The sequence below is a fragment of the Heteronotia binoei genome, chromosome 5 (assembly GCF_032191835.1).
Source record: "Heteronotia binoei isolate CCM8104 ecotype False Entrance Well chromosome 5, APGP_CSIRO_Hbin_v1, whole genome shotgun sequence".
NCBI classification, from domain to species: domain Eukaryota; kingdom Metazoa; phylum Chordata; class Lepidosauria; order Squamata; family Gekkonidae; genus Heteronotia; species Heteronotia binoei.
The window spans coordinates 172,667,341-172,688,457 of record NC_083227.1 but is presented as its reverse complement, the minus strand read 5'-3'; the positions used below and the strand labels follow the sequence as shown (position 1 = coordinate 172,688,457).

At 47.7% G+C, this 21,117-nt stretch overlaps 1 protein-coding gene across 1 annotated transcript in view; it reads right to left on the bottom strand.

The window, feature by feature from the left end:
• DNAH9 (dynein axonemal heavy chain 9) overlaps positions 1-21,117 on the bottom strand; it is a 636,923-nt gene that overhangs the window by 339,709 nt on the left and 276,097 nt on the right. The window contains exons 45-46 of the mRNA XM_060238867.1: positions 18,137-18,299; positions 10,507-10,630 (exon numbers count right to left, since the gene is read on the bottom strand). Of these exons, the coding sequence (XP_060094850.1) occupies positions 10,507-10,630; positions 18,137-18,299 (287 nt within the window). The remainder of the gene's footprint in view (positions 1-10,506; positions 10,631-18,136; positions 18,300-21,117) is intronic.

Genomic DNA, 21,117 nt, shown 5'->3' with positions numbered 1-21,117 from the left:
CCTCCTGTTCCACCAGGTAATCCCAAAGGACAGAGATATTATTATTGATAGACCTGGCATTGCACAACACCAGTGTCAGAGAGGGGTAATCATTCCTATCCCCATAGTGTGCATTTCTCAAAATGGGATTAAGGTAGGAATGGGACTAAGCATGTCCCATTCCAACACTCTGACCCCTTCCAACATTCAAACTTCTCCCACTGCCATGTCTCCCATGCTGCACCAGGACTGAGATTCCTGGTCCTAATGTTACTTCATTCAGCCTATTGACCCTCATAGGCCCACTAAACCAACCAGAGAGTAACAAGCCCTCAGAGTCTCACAAGGATGGCAGCAACCAAACCATTATCCACTACCTGAAAGAACCCAACCCTCCCTACAAGCCCACCCACCCACCCTCAACATCCAGCTCTTCCACACCAATTCCAAAGGCTCACTAATTCTATACAAAAGTCCCAATTGGCATAATAGCAATCATAATAGCAATCAGCTATTAAATTAAATCCTCACAATTAGATAGCCACTAATTTGGGTTGGAAATTCCTGGAGATTTGTGACTGAATCCTGCAGAGGATGGGGTTCGGGGAAAGGATGAGTCTCCATGGGATATAATGCTAATGAGTCTACACTCCAAAGCAGCTGTTTTCTTTAGGAAAAATGATCTGTAGAGTCTGGAGATCAGCCTCTAGGTTGCACTTAACAGCTGGCAATCCTAACTCCTGGGAACATGCTAAATGTATTATATTATATTGACATAGTGAAGACTGATACACAAGAATCATAGGATTCCTCTGTAATTTTACTTTTTGCCATTCAGGACATGCCAAATATTTATCCCATTTATAAAACTAGAGACCAAAGAACATCACTGAGTTCCAACTTTGCTGCTATTTTTCTCTCCATTTCCTCTTGGGGAATCCCCCCACCCCTGATGTGCTGTAATGACAGAATAAGAGCACTTTAAAGACGCTATCAGGGTTTGTAATCTTTTAATGTAACTGATTTTATATATGTGTATTTTTTAATGTTGTACATCTCCCAGAGCCTGGCACTAGCCGGGATAGGGAAATTCATCAAATGCAATAAATAACAACAACAATAATATTTTCAATAAAAGACACTCTCCATACAGTCAAGATAAGCATTTATTTTGAATAGATGACACACACTTCCAAGGAAAGTGTCTAAACTAAGGAGCAGTAGGGTGTACCCAGGTTATATACCTTAATCTACAACCCTTATTGCCCCGGCAGAATTCAAGCAAAAAACCATGCCTTAGTAGGACAACTAGTTCTCACAAGAAAATCAAACACTTACATACACCATGAGATAACTCTTAACCTTGAGAGCCAGCTTGTGCTGGTATATCTGTGGGGTACTTTTTTAAAGGCTGGAATGGAAAACAGGATGAATTTTACTTAGTATCTTAGACAAATTTAGTTCAACAGTCAAGTTATTGATTACTCTTTTTATTGTAAAAGGTCCCAAATACTTATATCCCAGTTTTCTGGACGGTTGAAGAGAGGGGAGGTTTTTGGTAGGTGAGTACACAGAGTCTCCTGGTTTTAGTTCCCATACAGGGGAGTGTTTCTTGTCATGCTGAGGTTTATAAGTCTCTTTAGATTTGTGAAGGTTCTGTTGAATTTTTTCCCAGGATGTACTTAAATCAGACCATCATCATGCAAAGTCAGCTGGCAGTGAGTTAGTACCCCCCTCCCGGGCAGGTGGGGAAAATATGTGCCCTCATACCCATTAACAACCATGAAAGAGGTGGCTTGGGTGGAGCTGTGCAAGCTGTTATTGTATCCAAACTCAGCAAATGGAAATAGCGCCACCCAGTTGTCCTATCAATAGCCAATAAAGCAGCGTAAATATTGCTCAATTAGATAATTAATCTGTTCAGTCTGTCCATCTGTTTGTTGGTAATAGGTGGAGCTAAGTCCCTGTTCAGTTTGCATGAGCCTGCAAAAAGCTTTCCAAAAGGTGGCAATGAACTGAGGGACCCAATCTGTCAAGCATGGTAAAACTAAATGGTGATCTATAGTTTTAGGGCCCTCCATAAAGCTGGTCTGTAAAACATCATGGAGGGCCGGTGTAGCATGACTCTGTTATTCTTCCCCCCTCCCCTTCTTGCTTTATTGCTTTGTGTAGTGGAACAGGAAAAACGAAACTAGTAGTGAGATGAGAAGAATTAACAACTTCCCATACATTCCTACATGGGAGTGCAGACCATCTGGGAAAGCAAGGATGAGATGCTGATAATGTAGTGAGAATGTAGACTTTTATGATAGTTTATGCGCCGGCTGGCATTCCTCACCCCTTCCCGTGAGAACCCTTTGAAGTGTGTCTTAAAAGAAGTGTATCAATGTACTGTTGGTATCACTCTCAAGGTCCTGTACCAAGAGATTTAGCAGTAAACATAGTTTTGTATCCACTTGACTCATTCTTTTGAAAATCGCATGCTTGACATTTTGAGAGTGATCCTAGAAGAAGTTTAACGGCCCTGGCAACTTTGTAACCGGATGGCTGAAAAGATTCCAGAGAGCAGTGAACTTCTAGAACCTGAAGAAGGGGCGAGAGCACCGACACCGCCGTGGCACGTGCTGGACACCCAGAGAGTCACGGGAAGAGGCTCCCCTCTCCACATCCAACAACTCTCGGTCACCCCTCATCAGTAGCAGCCGCGCACATCTACAACCACAATGGACGAGGCGCCGGTGTGCAGGGATGCTATTTTGACCAAACACATGCGTAAGGTGAGAATGGCGATGGGAGTGGACGAGGAGTACAAGCTGGGGGAGGAATGCAGAGCCACCGCTACCACACAGGTGGAGGTGGAAGCACCCCTATTGGAGGCAGAGGGAGAAGGATCCCAAGAGCCGTCATGCCCTGTTGAAGAGGAAGACGAAGGGGCCCGAGAGTTTCGCCTGATGGTGAGAAGGGAGGTCGGCGAGGTTGCTAAGGTGCTGTGGGATGAGATGCAAGCGACAGCCACACTCATGGCCAGAGAATTAAGCAGACCCATCCTGAGACCGGCAGACCCAAGGGGAATCCTGCAACCACCTGCGGCTAGACCCTCGGTGATCCCACCTAGGGCGCAACCAGCGAGGGTGCCCCTTCCTCGAGAGGGGGCCCAAGGAAGAGAGCTGGACACCACATTTGATGGGGACCCAGAGGAAGTGGAATATTTCACCATACAAGCCAACAGCTACATGCACTACTGGGAGAACACCTTTCCCGATGAATTCAGCCGGGTCGACTACCTCGGGTTGAAGCTTAAGGGGGCGGCTAAACACTGGTACGTGAGCTTATACAAGAAAATGAGCCCAGAACTGGACGACGTTGCCACTTTCCTCCAGGCGCTACTGACTCAGTATGAAGACCCTCTGCAAGAGACTCGCGCGCTGGCCACCCTGAGGGACATCCAGCAAGGGTCCAAGTCAATCCATGAGTATGCAGCCGAGTTCTGTTCCAACGCAGCTAAGGTGAGGGGATGGAGCGAGCTGATGAAGATTATGAACATATGAACATATTAAGCTGCCTTATACTGAATCAGACCTTTGGTCCATCAAAGTCAGTATTGTCTTCTCAGACCGGCAGCGGCTCTCCAGGGTCTCATGCTGAGGTTTTTCACACCTATTTGCCTGGACCCTTTTTGGAGATGCCAGGGATTGAACCTGGAACCTTCTGCTTCCCAAGCAGATGCTCTACCACTGAGCCACCGTCCCTCCCCAAGATTGAGCACTTCACTCGAGATCTGAATGCAAGCATACTGGATTGGGCCCTGCAACAAGCGAGGCCGACTACCCTGACAGGGTGGATACAACTGGTGGGCGAAGTAGAAACCAACATGAAAAGAGTGGCCCTCCAGCGCCAGCAGCAGAGCGGCAAGGGAGGCCATGACCAGAAAACCGAGGTGAAGACAGAAGCAAAGAAGACCCAGGTGGGGGGAGGAGTGGGAAAACCCCCATCTGCCTGCAAGTGCTTTTGCTGTGGAGACCCAAACCACTTGGCTGTCAACTGTCCTAACCCCCCATGACCAGTGTCGACCATTACGAAGGCGAGCACCCCGACGCCGAAGAAGTCAACCAGCCCCCCTAAGAGCAGTGTGGTGGCGAAGAGCAGTGTGGTGGCGAGCTCGACCCTGGAGGAGGAGACCATCATCATTGACGAGCTGAGTGAGATGTCCTGGGATGACGAGCCGGCGGGAAATGAGACCGACCTGCTCTAAATGGTGCCAACCAGCAGGTCGCGGAATCACCAGCACCACTCAGGGTGAGAATAACGGGGTCGTTATTTTTTGTTCCAGTGGCTTTGCTAAACTGCAAGCTTAGGCGATTTAGTCATGTGAAGGTCATGATTGACTCGGGGTGTACAAGGGACATAATCACCCCTAAGTTAGTGGACGCTTTGGGGCTCCCCACAGCCTTCTTGCCCCACCCTATTCAGTTTGAACAGATGGACGGGACAGTGATGAAGGGGGAGCCTTGTATTTTGGAAACTCAGTTGGTCCCAGTGGGCATTGAGGATCATTGGGACCAAGAGGCCTTCGTGATAGCCCCCTCTTCCTCATACGATGTGGTGTTGGGTTAGCAAAGCATGAACCAGGCATTCGATGGGGGGATCAGACAATAGAGTTCACTGATGTGAAATGTCAAACCCATCAGTGGAAAAAAAAAGTGGGGGCCCAACCCCCCGTCCAGGAATGAAAAGGTCTGCTTAATGGTGGAGGAAGTTCAAGCGATCCCCCAAAGTGTACCGGGACTTGTGGGGGGGGGGGGTGTTCAGTGAGCAGGGGGCTGACGAACTCCCTCCCCATAGAAATACGGACTGCGCCACTGAATTGATTCCTGACAGACCTTACTGAAAGCAAAGCTATATTCAATGGGGTGGGCCAAAAAGATGGAACTGCGCAAATTTCTAGATAAAAACCTGAAAAGGGGCTTCATATGGCCTGCTATGGCCCCCCATGCAGCCCCTGTCCTCTTCCGGAAAAAGAAGGACGGCTCGCTCAGGCTATGTACTAATTTTTGCAGGATTAATGGGATTTCAACCTCTAATGCATACCCTATACCCCTCATCAAGGACTTACTCAGTACGGTGTCGGAGGGGAAGATTTTTACCAAATTGGACCTAAGAGATGTGTTCTTCAGAGTGCTCATAAAAGAGGGGGACGAATGGAAAACAGCCTTCAATACCCCCATGGGACAATTTGAATACCTGGTAATGCCATTTGGCCTCCAAGGGGCCCCGGGAGTTTTTATGAACTTTATAAATGAAGTGTTGAGAGAGTATTTGTATAAGGGGGTGGTGGTGTACCTGGATGACATCATTATCTATTCTGAGGACCTCCAATCTCATGTGAAATTGGTGCGAGAGGTCCTCAGCACATTGCAAAAGCACAAACCGTATGCTAAATTGTCTAAATGTGAGTTCCATCAGACTGAGCTAGATTACTTGGGTTTCAGGGTGTCCGGGAAGGGACTGGCCATGGACCCGAGTAAGGTCTAAGAAGTATTAGATTGGGCTCCCCTGAGGACACGTAGACAGCTCCAATATTTCTTTGGGTTCGCCAATTTTTACCGTAATTTCATCAAGGGGTTCGCCCAGACGATGTTACCCTTTACTGAACCGTTGAAAACCAAAGGAAGGGGCCCCGACAGCAAAAAAATGGGGGCGAAATTGAACTGGATACCTAGATGTCAGGAGGCGTTCACCAAACTTAAGAGACTGTTCACAAACGAACCCGTCCTGAGTCACCCTAATGAACTGAAGCCCTTCATTGTTCAATGTGACGCCTCCGACGTCACTGTAGGAGCCATCCTCACGCAAAAAGATGAGGAGGGGCGATTGAAACCCTGTGCCTACATTTTCAAAAAATTCTCCCATGAGCAACGGAATTGGTTTGTGTGGGATAAAGAGGCATTTGCAGTAACTTACGCGCTAAAGTCTTAATAATAATAATAATAATAAATTTTATTTATACCCCGCCCTCCCCTGCCGAAGCAGGCTCAGGGCGGCTAACAATAGTCTTGGCGATCATAGCTAGAAGGCGCCAAAGTGCCATTTGAAATTTGGACTGATCACAAGAATTTAGAAGCACTCACGGGTCGCCGCAATCTAACTGAAAAGCAGATTAGGTGGGCGGGATTTTTCTTGAAATTCGATTTTAGTTTGAAACACATCCCAGGAGCTAAAAACTTTTTGATGGATGCCCTTTCGCAACTTCCCCAACACAACAGTCAGAGGGAGGAGGTGGTAGACATGTGGCCGGCATGGTAACTACCCAGGCTAGGTCCAAGCAGAACCCTGCCCCCCCCCCCAGTCAAATTGTCAAATGCAATTTTGGGCTGTATCAACAGAAGTATAGTGTCCAGATCACGTGATGTGATGGTATCACTTTACTCTGCTCTGGTAAGACCTCACCTGGAGTATTGTGTTCAAGTTTAGGGCATCACATTTTTAAAAGGATATAGACAAGCTGGAATGGGTCCAGGGGAGGGCGACGAAGATGGTGAGGGGTCTGGAAATCAAGTCCTCTTAGGAAAGGTTGAAGGAGCTGGGGATGTTTAGCCTGGAGAGGAGGTGGCTGAGAGGTGATATGATCACCATCTTCAAGTACTTGAAGGGCTGTCATCTAGAGGATGGTGTGGAATTGTTTTCTGTGGCCCCAGAAGGTAGGACCAGAATCAATGGGTTGAAATTAAATCAAAAGAGTTTCTGGCACAACATTAGGAAGAACTTCCTGATCATTAGAGTGATTCCTCAGTGGAACAGGCTTCCTCGGGAGGCTCTCCTTCCTTGGAGGTTTTTAAACAGAGGCTAGATGGCCATCTGACAGCAATGAAGATCATGTGAATTTAGGGGGAGGTATTTGTGAGTTTTCTGCATTGTGCAGTGGGATGGACCAAATTACCCTGGAGGTCCCTTCCAATTCTATGATAGGCATCATTCCAAACTTTGGGACCTCAAGGTGGGAGACATGGTGTATATCTCAACCAAAAACTTGCCAAACTCACAGCCATCAAAAAAATTAGGACTCAAGTATTTGGGACCATTCCCCATTAAATGAATTATTAATAATGTCACTGTTGAACCTGAACTGCCTAAAGCACTAAAACATGTTCACCCTTGTTTCTATGCCAGCCTCTTCAATGTGATCCTGGACCCTCGTTGTGGCATCCACAACCAACTCCGCCAGCTTCGACTCTGGTGCGGGGTCAGATTCACCATGAAATTCAAGCCACTCTCGATTCCAAGTGGGAAGGGACAAACTCTACTATCTCATCAAATGGACTCATTTCCCCATTAGCCCAGCAGAATGGGTGGAAGCCTCAGACACAAATGCCCTGAAACTGGCTAAAGACTTTCACTGCCACTTCCCAAATTAGCCACGGGGGGGGGGGGGGGGGGGAGGTGAGGGCTTGGTGAGGTGGCAATATGTCAAGTGCCTTGTCATTTTTTCATTATGAACAAGTCTTGCTGTCTTCTTGCCGCTGCCGCTCTATGCTTATCTCTTTGTAAATTCAGGGCCATAGCCAGGATTTGGAAGATCGGGGGGCATTTACATTTGGGGGGGCACTGATGCCCCCCAGCACCCCACACAACCTTCCCTCTAGTTGTTCTCCCTCTCTGACACCCTCCCCCCTCCCTCCCACGGAAGGGAGGGTGGCGATGAGAGTGACAGGCAGGAGAATAGGCAATGATCAGGGCTGGGAGAGGGGAAGGAGGCGAGAAGGCAGCGATCAGGGCTGGGAGGGAGGGGAAGAGGCCAGGAGAAGCTGGATTGGGGCTGAGACTGGGAGGCAGGGAAAGGAGGCAGAGAGAAGGTGGCGATCAGGACTTGGAAGGGAGGGAAGGAAAGAGGCCAGGAGAATATGGCGATCGGGGCTGGGGCTGGGAAGGAGGGAAAGGAGGCAGGGAGAAGGCTGCGATTGGGGCTTGGAAGGGAGAGAGGGAAAGAGGCCAGGAGAAGCTGGGGTTGGGACTGGGAGGCAGAGAAAGGAGGCGGGGAGAAGGCAACAATCGAGGCTTGGAAGGGAGTGAGGGAAACTGGGAAAGAGGCCAGGAGAAGCTGGCAATCAGGGCAGAAGCAGCCCCCCACCTCCCTGCCAGTTAAAGGGCCCGATGATCAGCTGTTTTGCAGGCCCTTTAACTAGCACGAGGGCTGGTGCTGCTTCTGCCTCCAGCCCCACAGTGCTATTTTAATGGCGGGGAAGGGAGGGTGGTGGCAAGGGGCAGGCAAGGAAGAGCTTCCCTTCCCTCCTCTCCTCTCCCTGCTGCTTTCCCCGCCACCACCCTCCTTTCCTTCCCCACCATTAAAATAGTGCGCTGACTGGAGGCAGAAGCAGCCCCAGCCCCTGTGCTAGTTAAAGGGCTCGCGAAACAGCTGATCGGGGGCCCTTTAACTCCAGCGGGAGGCTGGAACTGCTTCTGCCCTTACCTGCCAAATGCTCACAGGGCCAGCGGCAGCCCCCAGAACCATGGCAGAGGTCCCAGGGGCTGCTTGGGGCCTCCAGTCAGGGGGCCTCGCCCAGAAGTTGGGGGGCTGTGCCCCCACAGTCCTCCTCGTAGCTACGGGCCTGTCTAAATTCCTTATATAGGCGGAATGGGGTTGCTATGGGAGACCAAGGTCACGCCCCATCCAAGGAGCACCTGCGGAAGTGACTGAGATATTTTGGGGGGAGGGATGATGCTTCCCACTTTCTTGCCACTTCCACCTTTTGCTTGCCGCTTTTCTTTGAAAATGTAATGGATTGAGGTAACGTATATAAAGGGGCAGATAGCCATCAATTTCCAGTCTTCACAAAGAACGTCATGCCTGTAATCTGCTGCAGAGAGTCAATAAACAATCCTTTATAAAGTGGACCATTTATGCTCTTTGAACTGTGGGGGTCCTGACAACTGGTAGCAGCACCTCTGGGTGCCCAGCAGGCCAGAGTCATCACTGACCGAGACTCATGTCCCCCTTGCCTCCTTGTTGCTGGTGCTGGAAGGCGGCCCTCTGCATTCTGGTTTCCACCTCACAGGTCAACTGAATCTATCCCACCGGGGTGTTGGGTTCAGCTTGCATCAGGGCCCGATCCAGGTAGCTGTTAGCTTGGATCACAAAGTATTCCAGCTTCTCGAGGTTGCCATCAAACTTGGCAGAGAGCTCACGGTGGGTAGAGATGTTGCATTGGTATGGTAGGTCCGTGGGGATTGTGGCTCCATCTGCTGCTGCAGTTGCCCCATCTCTCCTCGGAGGATTCCTCAGACCTGCAACTTGGTTCTGAATCTCTTGGAACATATAGTCAGTAACAATGCATTAACTCCTGCTGGAGATTGTTGGCCAGGACTCTCATCTCGAACCTGAGGAGCCCTACCGGGTCTCCTTCATTGGGAGGACCTTCAGTTGGACCAGTGGCTCCCTAGAGAGCCAGTTTGGTGTAGTGGTTAAGTGTGTGGACTCTTATCTGGGAGAACCGGGTTTGTTTTCCCACTCCTCCACTTGCACCTGCTAGCATGGCCTTGGGTCAGCCATAGCTCCGGCAGAGGTTGTCCTTGAAAGGGCAGCTGCTGTGAGAGTCCTCTCAGCCCCACCCACCTCACAGGGTGTCTGTTGTGGGGGAGGGAGATAAAGGAGATTGTGAGCCGCTCTGAGACTCTTGAGTGGAGGGCGGAATATAAATCCAATGTCGTCTTCTTCTTTTTCTCTTCTTCAAGCTAGTCTTTTGCTTGTTGCTCCTCTGGGGCGGCAGCTCCAGCACCAGCAGTGGCAGTGGTTTCCCTCAGTAGGGCCAGTCTTTGGACCTGTCTGGCTTCCATGATTTCTGTGGACTTCAGGGGGGTTCCAGACTCAGCGAGTGATGAAATGTCATTCCTCCCTCACTGGCATTCCCCTCCCATATCCTCGGCGCTCATTCAAGACGTGCCACGGTGCTCTGGGGATAGCTCCCAAATTGTGTGGTAGCTTGGGAGTCTTTTTCTCTGGGGACTTGGGAATGTTCCTGTTGTTAGGTGCTGATTCAGTCATATGCAGATAGGTCCCACATTCAGGAACATTGAAGAAATGGAGTTTAGACACTATGTCAGCTCTGCTGCTGTCTTCAATAAAAGACACTCTCCATACAGTCAGGCTAAGCATTTATTTTGAATAATAGATGACATACACTTCCAAGGAAAGGGTTTAAATTAAGGAGGGGTAGGGTTTACCCACGTTATATACCTTTATCTACAACCCTTACTGCCTCGCCAGAATTCAGGCAAAAAAGCACACCTTAGCAGGACAATTAGTTCTCACAAGAAAATCAAAGAGAAACAGTTACATACACCACGAGATATCTCTTAACCTTGAGAACCAGCTTGTACTGGTGTATCTGTGGGACCCACAGCTTGTTTCAATACTAGTTAGACAAAATAACTGCAAAGCAAGCAAGCAGTTTAAAATAGCATGACAAAACAGAATGTGGCAAGGGATCTGGACACCATATGCTTGTGAAACTAATATTAGGCCATGATACATACCTGAAGCTAGCAAGTCATTTACCAGCACTAAAAACCTCTCCTCAGCCACTTGAGAATCTGTCATGAGAAAAACAGTACCCACGTTCTTCATTCCTGCTGCAATGTACAGTGCTGCCAGGTCAGCCTGCAGATACAAGAAGAAAAAGGGAAGCTATATTAAACAGCAAAATTTATAAGCTGTGAGATGACTCCAACCATTTTGACAGCTCAATCCAGCATCCAGCCAAACATGCTGGTATCGCTCCAGAATCATAGTATGTACATTCCAAACTGAATTGCTGATATAATTGTTTATTATTGAGAACAGAATAGCAGTTGGGGCTATATAAAGGGCAACCACAGATTCTCCTCCAGTATAATTCCAAAGCTCATCATTATTAACTGCTCTGTGTAAACCAGATATGATGGAACAGCATATTACTAATAGAGGTTGGTTTTCTTTTTGAATGTGCATGAGGTTTGTAGGGCTAAAATACTCATGATTAGGGATGGGCATGAACTGGCAAAATGGAGGTTCATTGGAGAAACTGATTTGAAGTTTGTCTGGTGCAGCCCATCCCAAGTGGGGCCACTTTAGAATATATGTGCACAATAGCTTATTTGGGGGAGGGGAACCAACATGAAAGACTCCCTGTGTGTTAAAAGCTTAGTATGTCAGGCTTTCCCTCTAAAAATGTTGTCCAGTCTATGCCGTCAATCCCCCCTCCCCGGTTCACATCAATAACAGTCCATTGGTTTCAAATGGTTCCATTTATTAAGGTTTCAGGTAGGTGTAGAGGTCACATTCTAGGTTTGAATCAAGACTGGAAGGGTCTTGACTCCAAGGTACAGTTATACTTTTCCAAAATTGAGAGTGCCCCCCCCCCCCAATCAATTATCATGGAAACTTTGTTTTGAGAACATGATGTGTAGACACTCAAATTCCCAAGGTATTAACCTTATTTACAGCATTGTTGCAAGGAAGCAGCACTGAGCCTAAATGCAAACCTAAACTAAATGCATATCAGCACATGGGAACGGAAAAGGGGAGATGGGAGTGAAATCATAGCATTCAAAGTAACGACAGTCAGAAGAATTAACCCCATAGTGGTATAGCAGGGGCCAAGGTACTTGGGCAAGGGTACTTAACATATGCATTCTGAGGTAGTCCCATATCTCTAATGGGCTAGCTTGCAACATGCAGGAAAGCTCTGACTTTTAAATAAGTAGCTCCACCCCCTACTGCTAATATGCAGCATTCCAAGATAGTATAGTTCTATATATCAAGATTAATATAATTAATGTCATAATATTCCCCATTACTATGCATGTGTGAAATTGGACCATAAAGAAAGATAATAGGAAGAAAATTGATTTGATCCCATTATGAGAACACACAAGTTACTGGAAAAGACAATAATGCCAGGAAAAGTTGAAGACAGCAGGAATAGAGGAAGGCCCAACATGCGATGGACTGATTCAATAAAGGAAGCCTTGGCCCTCAGTTTGCAAGACCTGAACAAGCCTGTTAATGATAGGATGTTTTGGAGGTCATCAATTTATAGAAGTAAAGGTAGTCCCATGTGCAAGTACCGAGTCGTTTCCAACCCATGGGGTGACATCACATCATGACGATTTCAATTCATAGGGTTGCCTTAAGTCAAAATTGACTTGAGAGCGCTTAACACACACACAGTTCTAAAGAAAACTGTTCAAAGAAAACTGTTGATATGTGCCTGCTAGGCATACCAGGCACTTGCCTAGGGCGCCGGCCCTAGAGGTGTGCCGAATTGGCCCCTCCACCTTTTGTTTTAAAAAATTCCTTCCCCTCCCTACCCGAATTGCTGTTGTCTTCCCCCCTGGCCTTGCTGTCGCTTCTCCCCACCTCCTTCCCCTCCCTCTCTACCCTGATCGCTGCTGTCTTCACTCCGTTGCTGCCACTTCTCCCCACCTCCTCCCCCTCCCTCCCTGCCCCATCACTGCTGTCTTAAGAACATAAGAACATAAGAGAAGCCATGTTGGATCAGGCCAACGGCCCATCCAGTCCAACACTCTGTGTCACACAGTGGCAAAAAATTTTATATATACACACACACTGTGGCTAATAGCCACTGATGGACCTGTGCTCCATATTTTTATCTAACCCCCTCTTGAAGGTGGCTATACTTGTGGCCGCCACCACCTCCTGTGGCAGTGAATTCCACATGTTAATCACCCTTTGGGTGAAGAAGTACTTCCTTTTATCCGTTTTAACCTGTCTGCTCAGCAATTTCATCGAATGCCCATGAGTTCTTGTAATAATATAATAATAATAATAAATTTTATTTGTATCCCGCCCTCCCCGCCGAGGCGGCTCAGGGCGGCTAACAGCATCCATACATGTACAACAATAGGTAATAGATAAAACTTAGTTAACAATAAAAACATCTAAACATTATAAAAACCCGTTAATAATTAAAAAAAAATTAGAATTCACAGTTTGAGTTAAATTAATCTGGCAGCATAATAATATTCTGACGCTGGTGCCTGCCAGTTTAAGTATCTATACTGACGAGAGTCTTGAGACACGGCTACTCTAGGTCCTAATTCAGTAGCCGGCATACGCTTGTTTAAAGAGGACCGTTTTGCAGGCCCTGCGGAATTGGTCAAGATTCCGCAGGGCCCGCACCTCCTCTGGGAGCTGATTCCATAGGACCGGGGCCGCAGCTGAAAAGGCCCGCACTCTGGTGTTTTGCAGCTTGACTTCTCTCGGTCCAGGGATAATCATTTTGTTTTTCCCAACTGATCTCAGTGCCCTCTGGGGTTCGTATGGGGAGAGACGGTCCCTCAGGTAGGCTGGTCCTCGGCCATATAAGGCTTTAAAGGTAATAACCAACACTTTGTACTGGACTCGGTATGCAATTGGTAACCAGTGCAGTTCGCGCAGCCCTGGCCGTATGTGCTCCCATTTCGGGAGCCCTAACAATAGCCTGGCTGCCGCGTTCTGCACCAGCTGCAGTTTCCGGGTCCGGCACAAAGGTAGCCCCAAGTAGAGGGCATTACAGTAGTCCAATCTTGAGGTGACCATTGCGTGGATCACTGTTGCGAGGTCGCGACGCTCCAGGTAGGGGGACAACTGCCTTGCCCGCCTCAGATGGAAGAAGGCTGACTTGGCAGTGGCTGCTATCTGGGCCTCCCAGACTCTTTACCTGGCGCGCTGGTTTCAATGGCGTGCCATCGAGAGCTGGGAGAGCTATTTCCCCTCCTAGAGCGCCGCGGCCCACACAAAGGACCTCTGTCTTCGCTGGGTTCAGCTTCAGCCCACTCAACTTGAGCCACGTCGCAACCGCCTGTAGAGCCCGATCCAGGTTCCCTAGGGCGGAGTCGGGCCGGCCGTCCATTAGCAGATAGAGCTGGGTGTCATCTTGTATTGTGAGAAAGGGAGAAAAGTACTTCTTTCTCTACTTTCTCCATTCCATGCATTATCTTGTAAACCTCTATCATGTCACCCCACAGTCGACGTTTCTCCAAGCTAAAGAGTCTCAAGCATTACAACCTTTCTTCATAGGGAAAGTGCTCCAGCCATCAACTTGTATTTGTAGCTGGGATTCCTGGCCCCAATGTGCATTACTTTGCACTTGGCCACATTGAACTGCATCTGCCACGTTGACGCCCACTCACCCAGCCTCAACAGATCCCTTTGGAGTTCCTCACAATCCTCTCTGGTTCTCACCACCCTGAACAATTTAGTGTCATCCGCAAACTTGGCCACTTCACTGCTCACTCCCAACTCTAAATCATTTATGAACAAGTTAAAGAGCATGGGACCCAGTACCATGCTCTTTAACTTGGCCAACACCATGCTGGGAATTATTAGGAAGAGAATTCAAAACAAATCAGCCAGTATCATAATGCCCCTGTATAAATCAATGGTGCGGTCTCATTTGGAGTACTGTGTGCAGTTCTGGTCGCCGCACCTCAAAAAGGATATTATAGCATTGGAGAAAGTCCAGAGAAGGGCAACTAGAATGATTAAAGGGCTGGAGCACTTTCCCTATGAAGAAAGGTTGAAACGCTTGGGACTCTTTAGCTTGGAGAAACGTCGACTGCAGGGTGACATGATAGAGGTTTACCAGATAATGCATGGCATGGAGAAAGTAGAGAAAGAAGTACTTTTCTCCCTTTCTCACAATACAAGAACTCGTGGGCATTCGATGAAATTGCTGAGCAGACAGGTTAAAACGGATAAAAGGAAGTACTTCTTCACCCAAAGGGTGATTAACATGTGGAATTCACTGCCACAGGAGGTGGCGGCAGCCACAAGTATAGCCACCTTCAAGAAGGGTTTAGATAAATATATGGAGCACAGGTCCATCAGTGGCTATTAGCCACAGTGTATGTGTGTATATAAAATTTTTTGCCACTGTGTGACACAGAGTGTTGGACTTGATGGGCCGTTGGCCTGATCTAACATGGCTTCTCTTATGTTCTTATGTACTGAGCCCTGCGGCACCCCACTGCTTACCGTCCTCCACTGCGAAGACTGCCCATTTATACTCACTCTCTGCTTCCTATTACTCAGCCAGTTTTTGATCCACAAGAGGACCTGTCCTTTTACTCCATGACTCTCAAGCTTTCTAAGGAGCCTTTGATGAGGAACTTTATCAAAAGCTTTCTGGAAGTCAAGGTAAACAACATCTATCGGGTCTCCTTTGTCCACATGTTTGTTCACCCCCTCAAAGAAATGTAACAGGTTAGTGAGGCAAGATCTTCCCTTGCAGAACCCATGCTGAGTCTTCCTCAATAACCCGTGTTCATCAATGTGCCTATTCATTCTGTCCTTGATAATGGTTTCTACCAACTTTCCCGGTATTGAAGTCAGACTGACTGGCCTGTAATTTCCCGGATCTCCTCTGGAACCCTTTTTAAAGATGGGGGTGACATTTGCTACCTTCCAGTCCTCAGGAACGGAGGCAGATTTTAATGAAAGATTACAGATTTTTGTTAGAAGATCCACAAGTTCAACTTTGAGTTCTTTCAGAACTCTCGGATGTATGCCATCGGGACCCGGTGACTTATTAGTTTTTAATTTGTCTATCAGTTGTAGGACCTCCTCTTTTTTCACCTCAATCTGACTCAGGTCTTTCAACACCCCTTCCAAAATTAGTGGTTCTGGGGCGGGCAAAAAGTTCTCGTCTTCCACAGTGAAGACGGAGGCAAAAAATTCATTTAGCTTCTCAGCCATTTCCCTATCCTCCTTCAGTAATCCTTTTACCCCATGGTCATCCAAGGGCCCCACTGCCTCCCTAGCTGGTTTCCTACTTCTAATATATTTGAAGAAATTTTTATTGTTGGTCTATATGTTTTTTTGCAATATGCTCCTCATAGTCCCTTTTCGCCTGCCTGATCACAGTCTTGCATTTGATTTGCCACAGCCCGTGTTCCCTTTTACTAATCTCACTTGGACTGGTTTTCCACCGCTTAAAGGAGTCCTTCTTACATTTTACAGCTTCCATTACTTTGTTTGTTAACCATGCAGGCCTTTTCTTATGCCTGTTTGTGCCTTTCCTAACTTGTGGTATGTATTTTATCTGAGCTTCTAGGATTATAGTTTTAAATAGTGTCCAGGTTTCCCAAGGGTTTTGACCATATGTACCTTTCCTTTCAGTTTCCTCCTCACATGCCTCCTCATCTCAGTGTATTTACCCCTTTTAAAGTTAAACGTGGTTGTGGCGGTCTTTTTGGACAACTCCCTATTTATACAAACGTTGAAATCAATAACATTATGGTCACTGCTCCCAAGTGGGGCAATCACTTTTACATCTCTCACCAAGTCTTGGGCATTACTTAGGACCAAATCCAGGATCGCCCCACCCCTGGTAGGTTCTGAGACCATCTGCTCTATAGCACAGTCATTGAGAGCATCAAGAAACTCAATCTCTATCTTTCAACCTGAACACATATTGACCCAATCAATCTGCGGGTAGTTAAAATCACCTATTACAATACAGTTTTTACGTTTAGCCGCTATCTTTAAGCCTTCCATCATATTATAATCGTCCTCTCTCTTTTGATTTGGTGGGCGATAACAAACTCCCATAGTTAAATTTCCTTTTGGGCCCTCTATTTCAACCCAAAGCATTTCTAAAAGTGAATCTAATTCTCTGACCTCCGTCTTACTGGACCGTATATCCTCTCTGACATACAGAGCCACCCCACCTCCAACCCTTCCCTCCCTAGCCTTCCGATATAACTTATATCCAGGAATCTCCATGTCCCACTGATTCTCCTCATTCCACCAAGTTTCTGAAATTCCCACAATGTCTATGTTTTCCCCCAACACTAAACATTCCAATTCACCAATTTTACTTCGAACACTTCTAGCATTTGCATACAAACATCTATAATTTCCCAGGCAAGCTAGGCCCGCCACCTTCCTCCTGACGCCTCGAGACTCTGGCAGACAGTCCATACTGTTTGTCACCTTCACAGTGGACAACTCTGGTCCATTACCTGGTAGAAAAATAGCAGCCAACCCTTCATCTCTTTGAGACGAGTCCTCCCGAACCAGAGACATTTCATCTCCTGTCGGCTTTCCCCCAAGATTTAGTTTACAAACTGCTCTGCCACCTTTTTGATTTTAAGCGCCAGCAGCTTGGTTCCATCTGGGGACAAGTGGAGACCGTCTCTTTTGTACAGCTCCCGCTTGTTCCAGAAAGCATCCCAGTGCCTAACAAACTTAAACCCTTCCTCCTTACACCATCATCTCATCCACACATTGAGACTTCTAATTTGTGCCTGTCTCTCCTGCCCTGCACGTGGAACAGGTAGCACTTCTGAGAAGGCTACCTTGGAGGTCCTGGCCTTAAGTCTCCCGCCTAGCAGCCTAAATTTTTCCTCCAGGACCTCATGACTGCATTTCCCCACATCGTTGGTGCCAACATGCACCACGACCACAGGCTCCTCCCCAGCACTGTCTATCAGCCTATCTACTACACGCGTAATGTCCGCTACCTTCGCACCAGGCAGGCAAGTCACCATACGGTCAGTGCGCGGTTTCACCACCCAGCTGTCTACTTGCCTAAGGATCGAATCACCAACTACCACCCCCCCCCCCCTGCTCAGGGATGGTTCCTTGGTGCGAAAGGATTCCCGCTCACCAACTGAAGAAGAGGTCCCTTCTGAGGGCGCACTCCCCTTATCCTCAGCATGGTGCCCTGTTCCCTCTCGACCCTCACGCTCTCTGGCAGCAACGGGGCTGCTACGTTCAGAACGGGGCTCATCTAATACGCCCCCGAGAGTCTTCCCCAAGTGCCTAACTAACCGTCTCTGCTTCTCCAGGGCAGTCACCTTGGTCTCAAGGGTACGAACTCGTTCCCCCCATTGCCGCTGCTTCTCCCCGCCTCCTTCCCCGTCCCGGTCACTGCTTCTTCCCCCCATTGCCACCACTTCTCTGTTATTTAAATTTCCAAAAGTGGATTATTGGGGAAAAAAGATTTTTATAAACTTGTGTAAACTAAGAAAAATGGAAGAAAATTCAGTGTAAGCAACTGGTATGTTTTTGGATTGGAATAACTGAAATACATTAAGGAATCAGAGAATTACAAGTCTCATTCATAGTATAGGCTAAGAGGCAACAACTAGTTTAATCTTAGCTTTATGAGCCTCTTACCTTCAGGTCAGGAATTCCATAGCCTGTTCTCAAGGTAATCTGGAAAAGCTCCAGTGAGCTGATGAAAGCTGCTAATCTTGTCAGACTCTGCTTACCACTTCCTCCCACACCAACTAGCAATGCATTCCCTCTTGGAGACTCCAGAATACGGTTGATCCTGCAACTAAACAGAAAGGTATACAGATGCATCTTAGGAACTGTTTTTCCTTAGCAGTACATTTCAGAATATGGCATATATTGAACCCGTTAAGACTCTGGTGGGTATATTGAAATCCTCCTAAATAAGGAGCTAGATAACCCTAATGTTAAACTTTATAGCATGACTAGGGCAGCCTGCTTCTAAATACATGGAGTGATAAGTTACCCAGAGCCACAATTTTATATTTCAAAAGAAAATTTGCTTAGTATAAAAGAAATTCAATCAATTTTTATTTGTTACAATCATAGATCAGCCTCCCGAAAGAAGTTTCAGAAGGTAGCTGTTATGTATTGAACATAAGCTGTGTACCGCATGGCGATCACTGCTAATGGCGACCTACGGGTCCCCGGATGTGGCTCGCCAGACGCCCTGCCCATCAAGATCTACGGCGGGAAGTTTGACTGGCCAGGATTGGTCTGGTCAGTCAAGGGGGCAGTTCCGGGTAATGTATATAAGCGGGACCCGGCCCGCATGTCCTCTCTCTTGTAATGTGCTACTGAATAAACCATGTTGCCTTCAAACTGTCTCGGTTCTCAGTACATTACAGTGGTGACGAAGGTGGGATCCTAGCCAGCCCACTCTAGAGGGGCTTTGTGGTTCCGGTCGGAGACGACGAAGGTAAATTGGTTGTAGACCGACTCGCCCACTGCGGCAGCCACCATGGCTAACCAGAGTGGAACCACGGGCCGTCTCGAAGAATTCAGCCCCACTACTCCGGAGAGGTGGGAGACCTACATGGAGCAGGTCGCGTGCTACCTTCGAGCGAACAGGATAACGGAGGATAGCCTAAAGAGAGACGTCCTCCTGAGTGTCTGCAGAGAGGCCACGTTCGAGATCACCAAGGGTCTCTTGGCCCCCGCAAGGATCACGGAGAAGATGTACGAGGAGATCGTCAGACTCCTCACCAGGCACTTCTTGCCCCAGCCCTCACTCATCGCTCGCCGGTTCCTCTTCCACAAGAGGGACCAAGAGGCGGGAGAGACAGCAGCGGACTACCTGGCTGCTCTCCACCAAATCGCAGGCAACTGTAGCTTCGATAAGCTAGAGGAGGCCCTGAGGGACTCCTGTGGGTTGTGATGCAAAGTGGGCAGTGAGTGTCATAATGATCTGGTTGAAGGACACATTCTTGAGCGTGGTGGGTGCCATGAGGCCCTGGGCCAGGTCCAGGGTAGCAATTCCATGGGAGCTGAGCAGCAGCGCCTTCTTCTTGGGCCCATTGACCTTATGGTTTCGATATAATATTCCAGACATTCCAACCAGGTCTCCCATAGTGCGGGGCGGGTGGTGTCGAACTTGGGCAGCATCCTGGTGTGGTGGCCATGTCGACATTGATGGTGGTGCGGTGCGTGGAGCTGGAAGCAGAGGTGTGGTGCAGAGCCGGTTGCTGGGCTCGCTCACCAGGATTCCATCCTCATTGCCACTATAGTATGGTGAGTTCCATGCAATGAAGAGATGTGGTTGCTACGATCATAGCTCTTTTATTAAGTACAGCATGGTAGTGGCTGAACTGGAGAACGGGCCCAGCTGTATACACTTCAAAGTTCCCATGCTAGGACACCATTGAATCATTCAAAACAGTAGGTTCCCGTGATTGGAGCAGGGCAGCAAGCTCAGTCATGCAGTCCCCAAGCCCAGTCATTCAGACTTCAGTGAGCCAGGAACAACTTTAATTATACACAACATCAGTCCACATACACAACAAGATCTCTTTACTTTTGCGTACTTAAAAATATATATTTTCAGAGAAGTAGGAGGAGGAGGAGAAGATGAAGAAGACAACAACAATGAAGAAGAAGACAAAGAAGAAGACGAAGAAGATGGTGGCAGTGGCGGTGATAGCGGCGATATGATGGGAATCTGCGACCTTATGCGTTGCTTAGAAGTACTGCAAGGTTTCCTCTACCCTCCCCCTGCCACTCTTGGTGATTGGCATATTTCTTTTCTTCCTTTACTTCTAAGAATGCATGCAACTGTAAAAGGGCGGGGGGTGTTGCACCGTTTGGGAGTTATTTTAAGAAAAACAATCCCCCCCCCCAGTGTAAAGTAACAACATTGGGGTGAGTCTGCAAAAGATACTCGTCTATATGTTCCCTTTCTGTAACTCAGGAAGTGAGAAAGAGCTACCTTAGAAAATGTGGTTGCTCTCATATCAAGTCCTCTTCAGCTAAAGTTAACGTACAGCTTGCAAGCAAGTTGTGCAACAGGTGAAATACATCTCATCGCTGTGCAGAGTAGAGCAGTCAAAAATGAGGGTAAGCTTGTGATGCTGAAAAAACATTTTGCTGAGAGAATGGTGAGGTGAGGAGCTGCTGCTGTTTGTTGACAGTGGAGATGGATTGAACTTTGTCATGTCAGTTTATAAATTTATTGTTGGCTCCCCCCTCCCACTTCTGTGCTTGCTCCCCTGCCCCGCCCCCACTCCCATTACCTCTTAATTCCACTATCTTTCTCTTTCTGGGAGTGCTTGGCAATGCATCTTTGAACAAGTTTTTGAAAAGGTTATAAAAGAGAAAGGCCAGTGTTTTCTCCTAACTCAGCAGATTTCCCTTGCTTCCCTTGCTCTTTTGCTGGGCAAAAGATAGGAAATGATTGAGCTCAGACCTGGATGAAGCATTTTGCATTCCATTAGGAGTGCTTGTCAGGGGCAGTGCTCTCTCTTACTCATTCCCTCCCCCTCCCTTCCCACCAAAGGAGGAGGGGCTTCTTCTGACAAGCACTCATCATCCATCCTTCTGCTAGTTCTCAGCCTCAGCTTAGAAAGGGGAGGAAGGCAGAAGCCAGC